General features: G+C 40.2%; 2 protein-coding genes across 2 annotated transcripts in view; one reads left to right on the plus strand and one right to left on the minus strand.

Annotated features, from left to right (window-relative positions):
• RGS7 (regulator of G protein signaling 7) overlaps nt 1-12,475 on the minus strand; it is a 243,269-nt gene extending 230,794 nt beyond the window's left edge. Inside the window, exon 1 of the mRNA XM_030944612.1 lies at nt 11,944-12,475. The gene's annotated coding sequence lies outside the window, so the exon portion shown is untranslated. The remainder of the gene's footprint in view (nt 1-11,943) is intronic.
• On the plus strand, nt 11,647-14,028 carry PIGM (phosphatidylinositol glycan anchor biosynthesis class M). The gene has a single exon (XM_030944614.1). The coding sequence runs from the start codon at nt 11,764-11,766 to the stop codon at nt 13,009-13,011; it is 1,248 nt and encodes a 415-aa protein (XP_030800474.1). The 5' UTR covers nt 11,647-11,763; the 3' UTR covers nt 13,012-14,028.
• Nucleotides 14,029-16,723: the final 2,695 nt, after the last annotated feature.

A 16,723-nucleotide genomic window follows, 5' to 3' on the forward strand; every position in this document is an offset into this window, starting at 1 on the left:
ACACATATAACTGAAGCAAAAATTTAAGACTCACAAAAGTCTTAGAGCCACTAAAATGGACAATCAAATAGCATCAAATAGACATTACTGTGAACTAATAACAAATGATTTACTGGTTAGTGTTCCTTTTTATCTCCTCTGAATATATTTAGAACTGGCCACATGGGAAAAAAATTGATTGGAACTATGGGGGAAAAGTATGGGGTTTTATGTGTGGATTGGCAGTCTGAATTAGAATAGCATAAACTTTATTACTACACAAACCAACACTTTTTCCTCCTTAAGTACAACCTTTAAATGCAGGCTCTTCAGTCAGCAAAAATTTGAAACAGAATCTAATATTTTGTTAAAATCTATTTTCCCCCCTTTTAAACCTTCATTTTTCCTAATTATAAAGGAGTAAATTTAGCTTATTCCCTTATCTCATATTTTCCCACCTAATGTTTATGGAAAGAATATATGAAAGACACAAAGAAAGTCTTTTTCTTGTCTACTTTTCTCTGTAAATCATTTTGGTGGACTCACCTGCTCCAGCTCTCTGGAGGTATCGACTTCTTTCCATTAATCATAGTGGAAAGGTAGAGAGCTAGCATAGGCTAGACATTGAGCTTTCAGACTGCGAAGACGCTAATATAACCCTAGGTTACTTCCATTCAGTTCTATACTACATAAGAGTTTCTAACACCTTCCTAAAGCAAAAAACATACTGAAAGTCACTCAGTTCTTAAATCCTCCTGAGGTCAACTAGTACAATTCTGCACTTTTGGCTTGGATACCACTACAGACCATACACACACACAAAAACTTGAAATACTGCATTATCTCATTCAAAGAAAATAATAGGAGAATTACTGAGGTCAATTGTATTTTGTGATGATGAATCAAAGTCAGGGTTTAGTGTTTCTTCACTTATACATATTCAAACTTTTAAACATAGGTTGGAAGAACGAAGGCTTAAGTTTATATGGGAACAGACTTAAGTAGTTCATGAAATTCAATACTTCATAAAAATCTGTTACAAATTAATCTCTGAAAGGTAGTAAGTCAAGCCTGTAATGCCTTAGAATTAACCCTTCCATATTCCCTTTTCTATTGCTATTAATCTTTAATTTAGTACACCTCCAAAAAGATTCATCTAGACTCTGGGGGAACAGAAGCTGGAGACAGTCTTCAGTGAAATTCAAATCAAACTGACTGTCACATGGAATAGTTAATGCCAAGCCAAAGTCTTTAAATAGGAACTTGGGAAAAAAAAAAGACTTCTAAGTCTACTGGCTTTTTCATCTTCTCCCTAGTCATTTTCTTTGAAACAATTTAAACTAGCAACAGTCTGCCAAGTTTAATTTGATTACCTTCAATTTTATATGCCTATGCGTTTAAGAAAAAAAAAATTGAAAAAAATTAGTAATTCTTGTCATAATTTTTCATTGGATTGCCAGAGAATTACAGCAGAACATCACCACATACCCTGATATGTAATAAAAGCTAAATTATGATATACCTAAAGTAGATTAAAAAGGAAAAAAATCAATGCAATCAGAACTCATTGGGAAGATTGATAATCAAGAGCCTTGAACTGTTGCACATATGTTTCCTACATACTAATCTTTTTTTCTCCTTCCCCCATGTACAACAATATATTTACTTTTAGAAAACAAGGAACTCTTCAGAGCAGCATTATTGGCTGTACCTTCATCATACAATAGGAGCATGCTCCACTGTATAAGTAAATATTACCTCAAAGTAAATACCTCACACAAATGCACTGCGCACTTCTGCTTTATAATTTGTTCCAAGGCCCATCTGCTGCCACCTCTACAAGGATTATGCTGCAATCAAAGCCAGGAATCACTTGCCACCCCTAACCTGCCAGTAAACTTCTTCATATCCAAAAAATCCAAAGTGGACAAGAATGCTAGAGGGAGCAAATCTATTAATGAATATCTCATATTCGGCCTATTTTTTTCATTTCTTTATTTCAAGAAACCAAATATCGTTCTGTTTTGAACTTCTTATCCACTTCTCTCATCAGAATAGCGGTATCTATAGCAAGAACAGATATCCCAGGTCTACAAAAGGCAGGAAGGAACTGAACCTGTACCATTACAGTCAGACTGACCTTCAGTGTCTTTTCCAAACTAAATGATTCTGTGATTACACCATCCCTACCATGTCAACTATGAGTGTTCTAAGAAGAACAGAAGAGTGCTGAAAGCACTCTAGATACCTGTTTACCCACTGGTTTCACAACTCCCAGACTGATGGCAGTATCTGAATATTCAAATATCTCCACAGAAGTCAAAGTTTTGGTGACAGGGTTTTGTTCAACCCACAGAAAACGTGGCAAAGATTACAACACAAGTAGATTTTTCCTGGTTTGAAAAATATCTATGAAAACTTGGTTTGTTTTCTCCCCTCTCCAAATAGAGGGGCAGAAAATTTCTTTTATTTTTAAAATAGATCTCTAAAACTGGAGAGTCATGGCAAGAGACCCTAAAGATGAACAAAATAAAATTGCCAATTACTCTGGTAATAAAAATGTTTTATACCATTTGTTTCATCAGTGTTCGTTTGTAAGTTGTTAGGGTTGGAGAAACAGCACAGAGAATGTGTTAATACTTGTCTAAAAATTAAAACAAACAACCTAGGTTAAATTATCTATTAGAAATTTCCCCACTTTATGTGAAAACTTTCTTAGTGTTCTTTTAAAATCCATTCAAACAAAAATGTGGGATGCCCCTACGGTCACACGAAAAGCCGCAACCATGACAAATCTGTGTGGTGCAAGGAAAAACAGACTCTAAGCCTAAGACTAAAAACATTTTAGTCTTAGGCTTAGAGATAAATTCCCATCATGAAATTTTTTAGTTTTTAAGAATTCTCCAAGGAATGAGATACATATGTCCATTTATTTCAAATGGAAAATATACACCAAGTTTTGCACTAGGACATCAAAGAATATGGGGAACTCAAATCTCAATATGGTATCTCTTTCTGCTTGAGATACTCTTACTTCATTGAAGTCTGAACTATGAAATTCAGAGGAAAGTCAAAACGGATGCTGAATAAATGAATCTTTCTGGTGTTGATGGCACTAAGGGAGGAGTGTAGCAGTATTCCCTTGGGCAAGACCTGCTCAATTTTTTCCTATGCAATTCTATAAATAGCCTGGTTCTCAGAAAGGAAAATTGTCTTTATACATCAACTCAATCAAAACAATACAGAACAAACAAAAAAAAATTACTTTTCTAGTCATTTTGTACAAAGAACTGTTCCATATTTTAAAAATTCAAATTATTTTAACAAGAATTAAAAGACAGAGCAGTCCTCCTGAAGAAGCCCACAGGTTCACTGATGCAGAAATTACATTTTTCAACTGTGTCTGGATTATCCTAGCTAAAAATTACTCCAGCGTGATTTTTACTGGGAGTAGAAAATGTATATTTTCATCTAATTTTCAGGAATAACACAGTTACCCCAGAAAGCACTTGAGTAGTAAGATTCATCGCAAGTAATTTATGCATTCTGTAGAAGCATGTCATATAGTTCAACATAATGTTGATTTTGCATTATTCTAGTCTTGGTTGTTCAAGGACCTCTGGCAATTTCTATCACCTTTAAATAGCATGACTTCTTGGTAAGCATCAAGTTCTGACTAATCTGTTCTTTTTACAGAAACAATTACTTTACAATTTGTACTAGTACACAGTAATCAAAATAAGGAAAAACTATGGTTACGATGCAATGAATTGCTCTGGTATTCAACCCAACATACATCTTATCCAGGGGATACTTTCATACTGTATGTTTTGGCACAATCAACTCTTTGAAAATTTCATCAAATAAATATGAGATACAACTGTCCTCTTTCTCTCAAAATGCACCCTTTCTTAATCTTCTACTATATACAAAGTAGGATCTACTCTGACACAGGATAACCACTGGTTGAATCTCTACTTAAATATATGCAAAATTTATGTGAGCAGACTCAAATTCTGGCAACAACCTGTCAAACTCAGCAATGTGGCAGTCAACAAGGACAAATATTGAAATTCAACAGTAACCAGAATGAAGAAAGACAAGCAATACTGAAACAAGTGACATGTCTGTTGCCAGTTGCACTGCAGACACAGAACACTATGTATGAATTGTCCCAAGTCTGCAAATATGGCTTGCCTGAGTCCTCTTCCTTGGGTTTTCCCTCCTAGAATAGGAGTTCTGCCATTGAAACCACGAGTGCTCACACCAATGGAGTCTGACTCCAACTTCTGATCCAGGCGCAGCAGACCTGCAGAGCACAAAGGGCCAGACAGCATTCCTGAGTCTGTGTGTGAAGCAGAGCATCTCCAACACACCAACTGGGGGAAAAACTGACAAACAGATTGATGGCACAGCTGTCACTTTGAATCAGCAGAGAATGAATAAGCTCTGGAGTCTGAGTTAAGAGACAGACATACATAAGCTTAGGGAACAGTATCCTTTGATACTGAAAGAAGAAGGGACAGAACTGTGACTGCCAAAGATAGCACCAAAGACAGGATGGACTTTGCTACCAGGTAATTATACTCTGTAGAAGCACCAGCACCTGAGATCATTAACACAGCAAGAGGCAGAGCTCAGACAGACAGTGCATAAGCAACTGATCTGGCCAAGTAACTGCCAGAGATTGAATGAAGAGCAGTTAAATATTTAGGAGATAAAAAACCCCTAGGTACTGGGAAGAAAAAAGGTGAATTTCCACCTAGCTAGTGAAGGATACATCCTGTACAGCTGAGTCTCTAAGACATCTTTCTTTAGCTTATCATTCTTAGGTGCACATTCTTATGTGCATTCTTATGTACATTATCATTCTGTAGTGCAAACTACAATGGCATCTTAACCACTATGCAGAATACAACAGGATACTGCAAAAGAAATAATAAGGTAGAATTATTACTCAGGGACACTTTTCAAGATGATATTTCTGATAAGCTGTCAAAAAAAGAAAGGCAATGGCATTAAAAACACATATCCCCATAAATGCATTTAAAAGGTTTTAGAAAAACTGAGGATTCTTTCCCAAAAAATATTAAGAAGACCATGCCATCCTCTAGAAAATAGTGAAGGGGAAAAGTTTAATAATAGTAAGAGTTCAAAAGATATTTAAACAGTTATTTAACCAGTTGTAAATAATTCATGAGAGAAGACAGGGAAGTCCTTTATTGTTTGAGCTGAAAAGCACTAAAGCCAGCTAAAAGAATGTTTCCTTCCCTTTCCAGAGAGAGTATTTGAAGCTTAATGTAACAGAGAAGAACTGGGTTTTTCAAAACTTTTGGAAGATGCAGAAACCCAGATAATATTCATTCTCATTTTTCCATACACACTGTATACCTGCTAGCAGTATCAACCATTACTCAGAGCAATCTTGTGAGAAAAGCTAACATGATTTTTTGTTTTGGTTGTTGTTTTTCTTTGGGTTTTTTTTTTTTTTTTTTAATTCAGATATCTATTTAGGTACATAGATCTTAAACACACTTGGAAGCAAAAGGCAAAATCAGCTTTGGGTAGACCAGAGGACTACTCATGTCTCTACAGACCAGAGCTCCACAACAGCTGTTCCTCTCTCCTACAGGATGTTCCTTCATTCCACCCAAGGGAGACAGTGTAAGTGGGTTTTCCTCCTTCTAGGCATCCCCAGTCAAGAACAGGACACTAAACAACTGCAAGCTATTCCCTCTTCTCTTCCACCATTCCCACAGGAGGAGTCCCAGGGTGTCTATACACACACACACACACACACACACACTGTAGCTCCTCAAAAACAGCATCTCTGGAGTCCTTCCATCACAGTCAGCCCTAGCAGCTGAGCTCTGCCTTTTGTAACAGCTGCTTCTAAACTGCTGCACAGCCACTGCTGGAAAAACAGTTAGGCTGAACCATATTATCAAGAAGTAAAAGAAATAATAATCCAAAAGGCATCTACTTTTATTTATTGTCCAATACACCGCTTGCAGGTCTGAATCTCTCACAGCACACTGCTTCAGTCTTCTGTGTGAACAGCTAAGGCACTCTGTCAGCACAAATAAAGCAGGTGGTAGGACAACAATCCCTTGCCCAAGCATTTGAGATTTCCCCTATGAAAGTGAAAATCATCCAATGGGAAGTATGTGCTCCCACTGATCCCCACACCACTTTCAACTATACCTCTATCCAAATATCTTTCCTTTCTTTTCATTGTGACTGGATCAAAATGCCATCAAAAAGTGAGAAAGTTAAGAGACCTCTTCTTTATGATTTTCAGTGTTTGCACCTGGTATTCCAAGTACATGCAACACTGTCATCAAGATTACAGTCAGAAGAAACAGTAAGATGTTTATTGTGAGAAGGAAAGGCATTGCTTCATAAGCCATTTTTTGGTCATGAAGTATAAAGACATTAAGATATTAACTTCTCTGATCAACTGATCAGGTTTGACCATGAAGTCAAAAACAGGAAACTGCATCACTGATTTTATTGCATAAATTTATAAACCTTTTAGTGCTATATAAAATAAAATAACTGCTCCATTTGCATTAAAAACTTGTACTCATACTTGTATCTGTTGTAAAAAAAGTACCTTGGAAATCCATTTGATGCACAAAAGCATAAGAAACAGAGGTGATGAGAATAGTACCTAGTGTTCCTATCAACCAACTCTGCAGGATTAAGTTTGAGACTTTATCTGTAATTACAGTTACTTGTTCTTATCAGTGAGTAAATGCAAACACAACACAGCCTGAGAACAGCAAAGTTATGTTTCAAGTTTTGTCTCTTTTCCCCTTCCAAAGAATTAGAAAAAATTTAAGCAGCTATAAACCAAAAGTGCATAAAATGTCTCCCTAACACATTCAAAAGCTGGCAAGAAGTGATGCTTAACACAATTAGATTTACCCTTTCACAGGTGCTTTCTGGAGGTGTCACTGGAGGTGTCATTCTGCACAATGGTCAGAACCCAGCAGTCAAGTGATAGGAACCCTCAGTCTCCTAAATTCATAATTTGTCATTTAGCTCCAGTTTCTCTTTTACCTGGGTTCATAAATTCTCTCTCTGCATTATTTTATTAGCAGAAGTGAATAGAAAAATCATTTAAAAGTAAAGGAAATTCAGCACAATCCTCAGGTGTATGCTCCCACTTCTGGAGTCCTAATCCAATGGGCTGCCTGCACCAATAGCTAAAGCCATAGAAGCAGTGCACAAAGGGGGAAGTGCTTTGTTTTGGTATTGCAAGTCAGGCAGTAAGGGCCAGGCACTGTCCATCCTAGATGCAGGCAACTCCTGTTTACCATATCACACCTCAGATTCTCCACGGCCTTAAAGCAAAACAGGCCATATTTCTGCAATTGCCCCCTAGGCCAGCATCATACTTCTGTGGACCTTATTCTTGCCACCACATGTGCTTTCTCAGATATAATATTTTCTTTTCTTTCTAATGGTAAATTTAAAAGGTTGCCCTACAGACTAATTTTTATCCAGTACTTATTTTGCCTGAAGGGCTGGAATTGTACCTAACACACTGACATAAAATCAGCATAACCACTGCAAGCAGAACTCTGCCAACACCACTTGAAAACATACTGTGCAAAATCACAATGTGGTGAAAAAAAAAGAATTCCTTTACAACTCCAATCACATTCTCCAAATAGCCACATTTATAGCACAACGTGTGAATAAGGGTATAGATTTACCAGGCAGTTTTAAGAAAACACATTAACAGAAAAAGCTTAAAGAAGAGTGGTAGTTTTTTATATATAATGGTGATTTTCTTCTGTGAAGAGTTCTATTGTGTTTTTCAGATAATTTTTGCAAACCCTCCTGTATTACTCATTACCGTATTAAAGCAGAAATGAACACTTCCTTACATAATCTTAATTATATTTCTCTTTTGCTAATAATATCGAAAAATCAACACACTACAAATATTTGAAAGGCATCAATCCTATTTGCAAAGCCAATTAATTTTATCAAGCTTGAAAAATCTGAGAAAAGTGTTAGTCACTTTTTCTACAGAATTTCATGTGCTGCAAGAAACAGATTGTACTTATCATATTATCAAAAACTTACTGTCAGTTTACAAATATATTAGGCAGGAGTACTTCTCATGCAAGGAAACATTCTGAGTTCAAAACCCAAGAGAGTTAAAAGGGAACTCTAATACATTACAGCACAGCAGTCTCCCCTTTCAGAAGTCTGAAGACCGAATACCAGCTATTGCCCAGTATCTTCTTTGCTTCCTTAAATACTCAACTTTCCTACCATCTTTTATACATATAGACTTGTGTAACTGCATACATACAGTATGACAACTTACAGAAAAACATACAACACTTATGATCAAATTTTATCTCATAACAACAAAGTCTAAAAGTATAGCTAGCCATTAACAACTAGATTTTGAGAGGAGACTTGCAGGAGAAATGTCTCACCCTGAGATCTCTGTAGAATGATGTAAAATACAGCACATGGAAGCATCCTCCAAATGCTTTCCTCCTAAAAAGCCTTTTACTGCTCTTTCTTCCATACTTTTTCAGATATTCCAGCTTGTCCAGCCCCCTAGGCCACCTGGATCTTAAGTAAGGTTCTCACCACCACAACTCAGCAGTTGTTCTTCTTTTCCTTGCACTGCTACCAGTTACAACATCTCCCTTATATTACTTCAACAGAATCATCATCTAATTGTCAACCTTCTCTAGCCTCTTTATTCTCCTCAAAGTTCTCAGATTTAATCTGTTAGTCCCTCCAATATTTAGCCCTACCATACGCATCAGAACTAGGTTTCAGCCATATGTTCATCTTTGTTGACGGCAGTAGCCTCAGCTTAACCTTTCTCAAAACATAACTTTCCACCTTAGTGTGGAGAGTGAACCCCTGAAAAGCAAGAACCTGCCCAAATCTGTGGATTGCCCCTGGCTGAGCAGGAACCAGCACAGCACTGTCTCCTTCAGGTGCCACCCTCCAGTTGTACCTTGGTTTTTAGATGGTTAAAACTTCCACTAGGCTTTAGAATGCTTGGCACAACCAGTGCCAAGTTCATTGCCCTTTTAATGCTACCACTGCCATGTAAATCTTAAGTAGTGGCAGCTCCTAGGAGATAGTTTATGGAATATACGTCCTGATGCTGCTCAAGCAGTCTCTATTACAGAGGGTGAAGCGAGAAGTTAATATTTGAGTTCAGATTTATAATCCCCTATGACAAGTAGGCAACAGAAGCACATTTGGAAGTGACCTCATTTTGTAAGATGGTCCATCTTTGACAGCATGTAAACAAAATGCCTGGCAGGTAGTGAAATAAAACCTTTATGCCCATGTGAATATACATTTATATATGTATTCCTATTTATGTTATGGCGACTCCACACTTTTCTTCATGCTGTTTGTACCTTCGTGTGCACTGAAATCAATCAGCCTCTGTCCCAGTAGTTCTATTAGCTTTTATCTCCCAGCATTTTCTAAAAGGGGCTTACGGTGACTGATATAAATAAAAGCAGCTTTTTACAGGAACAACAGATTTATAACTCTAATAAGACTGCCCTCCTTCCTGCATTAAAGTCTACAGTACATGACAAATTAGGTTAAGCAAGCTGGTATCAAATCTGAAGCCAAATGCACTTTTGAGCCAAATCTTAATTCTCTGTAGAGCTTCAAGCATATTTTGAAGATGTTAAATTATTGATAAGGAAAATCAATTTTTTTTCCAGTTCAGGCAATGTCATACAGTCACAGCATATGCAGTAGCTAAGGCAGATTTTGTTTTATTTACATCATGACCCTTGAGAATTAAATTACTTACTTTGTTCTTCTTTAGAATCCTGATAAACAGTGACTACCAACAGCTTAACAACTTCTGTTAATGTCAGATAAAAGATTTGTCTGAAAACAGACTGTCAGAATCAGAGAAGAAAACCATGAGACACCAGCATACTCCTACGTTTATTAATTAAACTCATATTATCCCACCAATATCATTAAATCTGGACACTTAAGCAAATAAACCGCAATGTGTACTGATCTGACCATGAACAGCTTCCTCCAAGGGTCTGAAATAATAAAATATGTTCCATTCATGAAGGCATCAGAACAGCAAGCAATCCTGGGAGAATGTTGGCAGATAGCAAGAGTTCTTTGCAAACTTTTCCAAACCCAAAAATTAGTAGTATCTATATATATCTACTTCCAAGTTGTTTCAGTCCCAGTGATTTTATTCAGTATCAATCTCCTAGCTTTTCCAGATAAAAGCTTGGGCACAACAATGGATATGGTGATGGAAGCATTTTTAAAAGTACCCCAACCATTATAATACAAGACACATAAAAGAGGAAAAAATTAAAATGTTACCAATCTTTCCTGTTCTAAAGTAGAACCGCAATAGTGAATAAGCAATTATTTACCAAGTATTAACAACCACCTTCATTCCCTTTCCCAAAAACACCCTAACAATCAGTTTTAGGACTTCATGACATCATATGGCAAGTTAATGGAGAATTCCCTTGAGATTTCCTATTGAAGATGTCCAATTTACTAAAGAATATGCAAGTATCTGACAGAGAAAAAACTGACTCTCCAGGTTAGTTCCTATGCTTCTTCCATCGGATATTTCAGGCTATATCCCATTGTACTGTTATACACAGAAGAACAGCCTTAACAGATAAAAATTAGTAACTATGTGCACACAAACAAAAATATCTTTTGTCCCCTGAATATCCTACCAGTTAGGCCACCCTCCAAAATGCCTCTGCCAAATGCAAAAGATCTGTTCCTGGTTCTTTGATGGGTGTCCCCAGAACTGAGAAAAAGCAGATTATTTTCTGTAAGTGATGCGAGCCATCAATGCTACAGCTCCCAAAATATTGCCAAATGAAACCACTCAGCAAAAAGAGTGAGGTTGCAATTAACTACTAAACAAGCAAATTCATATTTTTGATTAATAAAGCATCTCTAATAAAATCCCTTCTAAGTTCTAATATGAAACCCACAATAGCAATAAGTAATAAATGCCTGTTTTTCAATCAGCCCCAATTCAAATGTGAGATGGCAAATATCCAGACAGGAAAACTATCTGAAAAACATACATAATAGGCCCTTAAAATAGAGCGGAATTAATTCCTTTGTTGTAAGTGACTCTCTCTAAGCTCCGATTTTCACGACACTGTTTCTGATCTAATTAAACGAGAAATCTGCTGCGGCAGGAAGCTCACCTAAGCGCTCCGGAGAGCGCTCATACGTCTAGGCAAAACACAACCACTTGCAGAAGGTAAATAACAGATGTTGTTTTTCCCTCTTACTTAACTACTACTGCATCTGCCGCCTCTCTACCCGTGGAGCCCGACAGCTCCCGGCAGGGTGAGGGGGCCATGGGCAGCGGCGGTGCCGGGAGCAGCGCGGGTGGCGATGCCCCGCAGCTCTCCCCGGACCCCGGTGCCGATGTCCTGCCAGGCTCCCAGCCCGCAGCTGAGGCACCGCTGCCCACCGCCCCTCACGGGTCCCTCCCCACAGCGCCCCGGCCCAGCGGCGCCCAGCGCCGGTCCCGGCCCCTCTCCCCGCCGGGCCGGAGGGAGCGCGGGCCCGCCCCGCCCGGGCACGGCTCGGTGCGCAGCGCGCAGGCGCGGGGCCGCCTCCTCCCCGCGCGCAGCGGCGGAAGCGGCGCTGAGCGCGGCTGCCCGCGCCCCGTCCGCCGAGAGCGTCCGAGCCCCGCGTGTTCGCGCTCCCGCATTTCCCGCTCCCGCATTCTCCCCAGCCAGCGCGGAAGGGATGGCGGGGGTGGGTGCGGCCCTGCTCGCGGGGCTGCTGGCGAGGCTGGCGCTGGTGCTGTACGGGCTGCACCAGGACCGCACCATGCGGGTGCGCTACACGGACGTCGACTACCGGGTGTTCACGGACGCGGCGCGGCTGGTGACCGAGGGGCGCTCGCCCTACCGGCGGGCCACCTACCGCTATACGCCGCTCCTGGCCTGGCTGCTGACGCCCAACGTGTTCCTGACCGAGGCCTTCGGGAAGCTGCTCTTCGTGGCCGGGGACCTGGCGGCTGCTGTCGTCGCTTACCGGGCCCTGCGGCGCCGGGGGACCCCCGCCGGCCGCGCCTGTGGGTGCTGCGCCGCCGCCTGGCTCCTGAACCCGCTGCCCATGGCCGTGTCCAGCCGGGGCAACGCGGAGGCGCTGGTGGCGCTGCTGGTGCTCGCCACGCTGTACTGGGTGGAGGCGGGCAGCGTGGGCAAGGCCGCCGTGTGCTACGGGCTGGCCGTGCACATGAAAATCTATCCCCTGAGCTACGCGCTGCCCATAGCGCTCCGCCTGAGCGCTGCGCCGGGCCGCGGGGCGCTGCGGGCGCGGGGGGACAGAGCGGCAAAGCTCACGGTCATGGCGCGCCTCTGGCACCTCTTGGTAAAGATGGTGAACCGCGACGTGCTACTCTTTGGAACGGTTGCCGGATCAGTGCTGGCTGCCTTGACTGTGGCATTTTATCACCTCTATGGCTGGGAGTTTTTGGAGCACGCCTACCTCTATCACCTGACTAGGAGGGATATCCGTCATAACTTCTCTCCTTATTTCTACATGTTGTACTTGACAGCAGAGAGCAAGTGGAGTTTTGCCCTTGGGCTCGCAGCTTTCTTGCCCCAGCTGCTTTTGCTCCTGGTTGTTTCCATAGCGTTCTACAGAGACCTTGCCTTCAGTTGTTTCCTACACACCTCTATTTTTGTGACTTTTAACAAAGTATGCACATCCCAGTACTTTGTCTGGTATCTCTGCCTTTTGCCCCTTGTAATGCCTAGTATTAAGATGTCCTGGCATAGGGCTGTGCTGCTTCTCTTTCTGTGGTTCATTGGACAAGGCCTGTGGCTTACTCCTGCATTCTTTCTGGAGTTCAAAGGATATAACACTTACTTATTTATATGGATGGCAGGCTTGCTTTTCCTTTTAATTAATAGCCTCATAATTGTTCAGATTATTGCACATTATCAAAAAGAAACACAAGTTGCAAAAAAACTGAAGCAACGGTAATAAACTGACCAAAATCCAGAAACAGCCCTACTGTCTTTGGTATGGCATCACATATCACCAGCACTTCACCTAACAAAAGTACACCTAAGTTGTACTAGAGCACATTGTGTGTGAATGTTACTGTTTCAGGCCGTGAGAGTGCTGATGGGCCTCAGTTACCCTGAGCAGCCCAGTCCTGCCCTGAGCAGTGTCAGCAGGGGTACCTGTCTCCTGTGTGGGTCTTGAAACTGCCTTGCAACCCTCTCTCCAGCACTGTCTCCAGCTCTGTCCTCCTGCTGCTGATTAGAATACCTGGAAATACCCTGGACCAGTTCATCACTTAAATGTGTTTGGGGCTCTGGTGAATGGGCTCTACCCATCTGCACTAACTGTCTTCACCTGCTGCTTCCAGAAACAGGGGGGCTGTGCCCTGCCCTTTGACCCCTGTGCTGGGGCCACTCTCAGTTCCTGTTCATATTCCCTTACGGAGTAGTCCTGGCACCTTTTTTCTCATTCTCAGTTTTAATCTGATGAGGACCTTGACCTTTATCTAGAATAACACGGAAGATAATAAAGGTGGAATTTGGTTATAAAATTGGAGTTCAACAGTTTTGTACATTCCAGTAGGTCAGTGAGGTGTTTGGCAAGGCAATCGCTCGACATTTACGGTGGGGTTCATTTTTTCATTTGTTTCCACAGTAACATTTTAGCTATGCACTGTTTGTGGCCTGTACCTGGCCGTTATGTCATTAACTCTTTGAGACTTCTAATTTATTTTAGAATTCAGATATTCCTCTCTTTCACTTGTTTTTGCATATTCTATTCTGTTTGAATTTTTGAATAGATTTATTCCCCTTGCCATGGAAGAAGTTTTTCCCATATACCTGTCTTGGATCACAGAGATGTATAAAGCTTATGTATTTGTTTCTTCCTGCCAGGCTTCAGAAAAGAGGCCACTGCCTTAAATTTCAGTTAATATATGGTTTTTGTGGGTGTTAACAATAGCAAATGCAGAGTCAAAGTACGCTTAGAACGGCACCTGTCTCCCTAAAGCACTAGAGTTTATGCCAAAACAGTAATTGGAAATGTTGTTTCTCAGTGGTTCTGTTTCTCTGCTATTAAAAAGAAATGAAAAAATGAAAGGAGTTGAGGAAATTGAGCATTTCCCAGAAGAAAAGGGAAGTTTTGAAATAGGAAGCTCTACAACTTGTCAAAACACATTTATTCCCATAGGAGACACAGGAAGATTTGGAATTGAGTGCCAGGTGATGATGAGAGAAGAGCAGAGCCATTTTGGAATCAATGCGCTCTAGAACATCCCACAAGAGGTCTGATTTACACAGCTTTTGACAGAGGCAGAAACTGACAATGTATTTTAGTAAAATCTAGTTTATATAGGCAAATGCCAAATAGAAGAGTTTTCATATTTGCCTCACCTTTTAGTTACACCTAATGCTAAAGCGAAACCCCTACTGTGTAACATAGAGTGGGCTTCAAGGCAAAATAGCTTCAATCACTTAGTGGAATTCCTGGTGATGTCACTGGGAAATGGTAAGGCCAAGTGGATTTGCCATGCTGCCTCTGAGCCCTGGTGGTCTCCTGAGGCAGCCCTCTTCCTCAGCACTGCACTGACTTCCAGCCACCTCACATGCAGGATTTCCTTTCCTGGTTGCAGTGCTCTCTTGTGAGATGGAATTACAGTCTTTTCATTGTGAATTTTTCCCACTGCTTCTCAGCCCCACTGAGTTTCATGTAACTCAGGTGGTTACATGAAAGAGAGGAAACCCCTAAGCCACCACAGCCCAGAGCCAAGGAGCATGTTATCAGGAGATGTGACCATGTCCTTATACCACTTTGGCCCAATTTAGACATTCTGATGTGTTAGAAGGACAATTTCCCTGTGATTTCCATGATCAGAGTATTGGGGGGTGTTTCTGCTCCTTCACTGGAGAGCTTTTCTCTGCTATCTGCCTTCTCACTTACCTTCAAGCTGTGAAAATCCTGACAGCCTCTTTGAAAATCCAGAAATTGGATAAGGCAATGGATATTCTTTTGAGTGTCTTGTTTTTTTTGGGGCAGACGTGGCACTGATTTCCTTCTTTATCTGAGATGAAGAAAGTTTTATAGCACCAGCCTGTCTATATCTTCCGCTATAGGTGTATCGGTCAAAAAACTGGTGGGAGAAGCCACTTGCACAGTTTTATATTAATCAGCAAGACATTGTGTGTGTACTGTGAGCGTGTGAAGCAAAATCATCCCATGTGGCTTTATTTTCCGAGGCAGAGTTGGATATACCCAGCTTCTGCAGAAGACTGAAGAGGCTCTTCTGTGCAATACTTCTGCTCACCCCATCCTGATGTCCAGGCAATGGCTCATTTTCCTTTGCAGCTGATCTTGCATTATCTGTTACACATTTTTCTGTTGCAAAAAGCATGTTTTCTTCCCCCAGAGCAATGTTCTGTATTGCTTTAAGATACCTACTTATGCTCTTTGCAGACATTTCCACACCTCTATTTTTCTCTTCCTGTTAGCAAAGAAAGCAAATGCAAGCCAAAAGGCATTTCTAACCTCAAAAACCAACAAAAACCAGCATTTTAAGTTATTGTATTCATGACAGAATTGTAATATTTTTAGGTAAGAAGTAGTTTCCTTATGAAAAATACATTCTTGACTTGTTAATAGCTACATCATTTTGAGAATGCAAAATTTTCAGCAATTCTGCATCATTTTTCAGAATACAAATTCTGAAGCAGCAACAGGAGCTGAAGGGTACCTTCCCTTTGCAGGTCAGTACCAGTCCTGCAGTGATGATTTGAGAAAGCCATGCATAAACAAGCTATAAAAAGGCTTTTAAAAAAAACTAGATTTACAGTCATCATTTTAATAATAAGGATGAGTCCCTCTTTTTAATGTTGTTTTCTAAATCACCCAAATGTGTTTGTGATTTAGACGTAATTCAAGTGACTTATAAAAATCTGGATAAGAGAAACAAACTGAAGGAAACAAACAAAAAGGTATTTGAGAGTTTAGATATTGCAAATTGCTTTTAGAAAAATTATTCCATAGTTAAATGGAATTGAATAATTTATTCATTTTTTTAAAGGGTTAAAATAATTTAATGGAGTACCAAATAAGTTCTAGTTCTTGAACAAGTTATGGTGAATAGTTATAATACCCTTAAAATTTACCAAATTCATTTCCTATGGAACATTTATTGCTTTTGATGCTGTTCAGATTATTTTGCTTGATAACTTTGTGTCTATTTATCTTCTGATAATTAGGAGCTGAAGTTTCTCAATGTTAGTGTTCCTTCCCAACTGTGAGTTGCAAAACTGTAATGGCAACTGCTTTGCTTTTAAAAGGTTGAAATGCCTGTTGAAGTGTGTCTCATCTGCAGAATTTTTTCACATTGCACTGAAACCAGCCCTTAAGCACAATGTACAAGAGGTGAAAGAGGGAAAAGAAGAATCAAGAAAAGTATCATTTTTGCCTTGATTTTTACACTGTAGCCTATTGTCCAAAGACTCATGACTGGATTCTCAGGTGACTTCAGGCAAAACTCAGCATTTGACAATGGTTTGCTTTAAAGTTTATAAATGCAATTATTAAAAAAGCAGGGTAAGCAGAAATACAATAATAATTATTTCATTCAGGTTTAGTGTGGGAATGCTGAATTACCATCTATGACATAATGTACTTGGTCCTTAAGTAACTTTTGTGTGTGTGTGTTACT

This window comes from Camarhynchus parvulus, chromosome 3 (genome assembly GCF_901933205.1).
Source record: "Camarhynchus parvulus chromosome 3, STF_HiC, whole genome shotgun sequence".
Taxonomy (NCBI): domain Eukaryota; kingdom Metazoa; phylum Chordata; class Aves; order Passeriformes; family Thraupidae; genus Camarhynchus; species Camarhynchus parvulus.

Excerpts from the sequence above, each read along its gene's own strand:
- PIGM (XM_030944614.1), top strand. The coding sequence starts at position 11,764 with ATGGCGGGGGTGGGTGCGGCCCTGCTCGCGGGGCTGCTGGCGAGGCTG.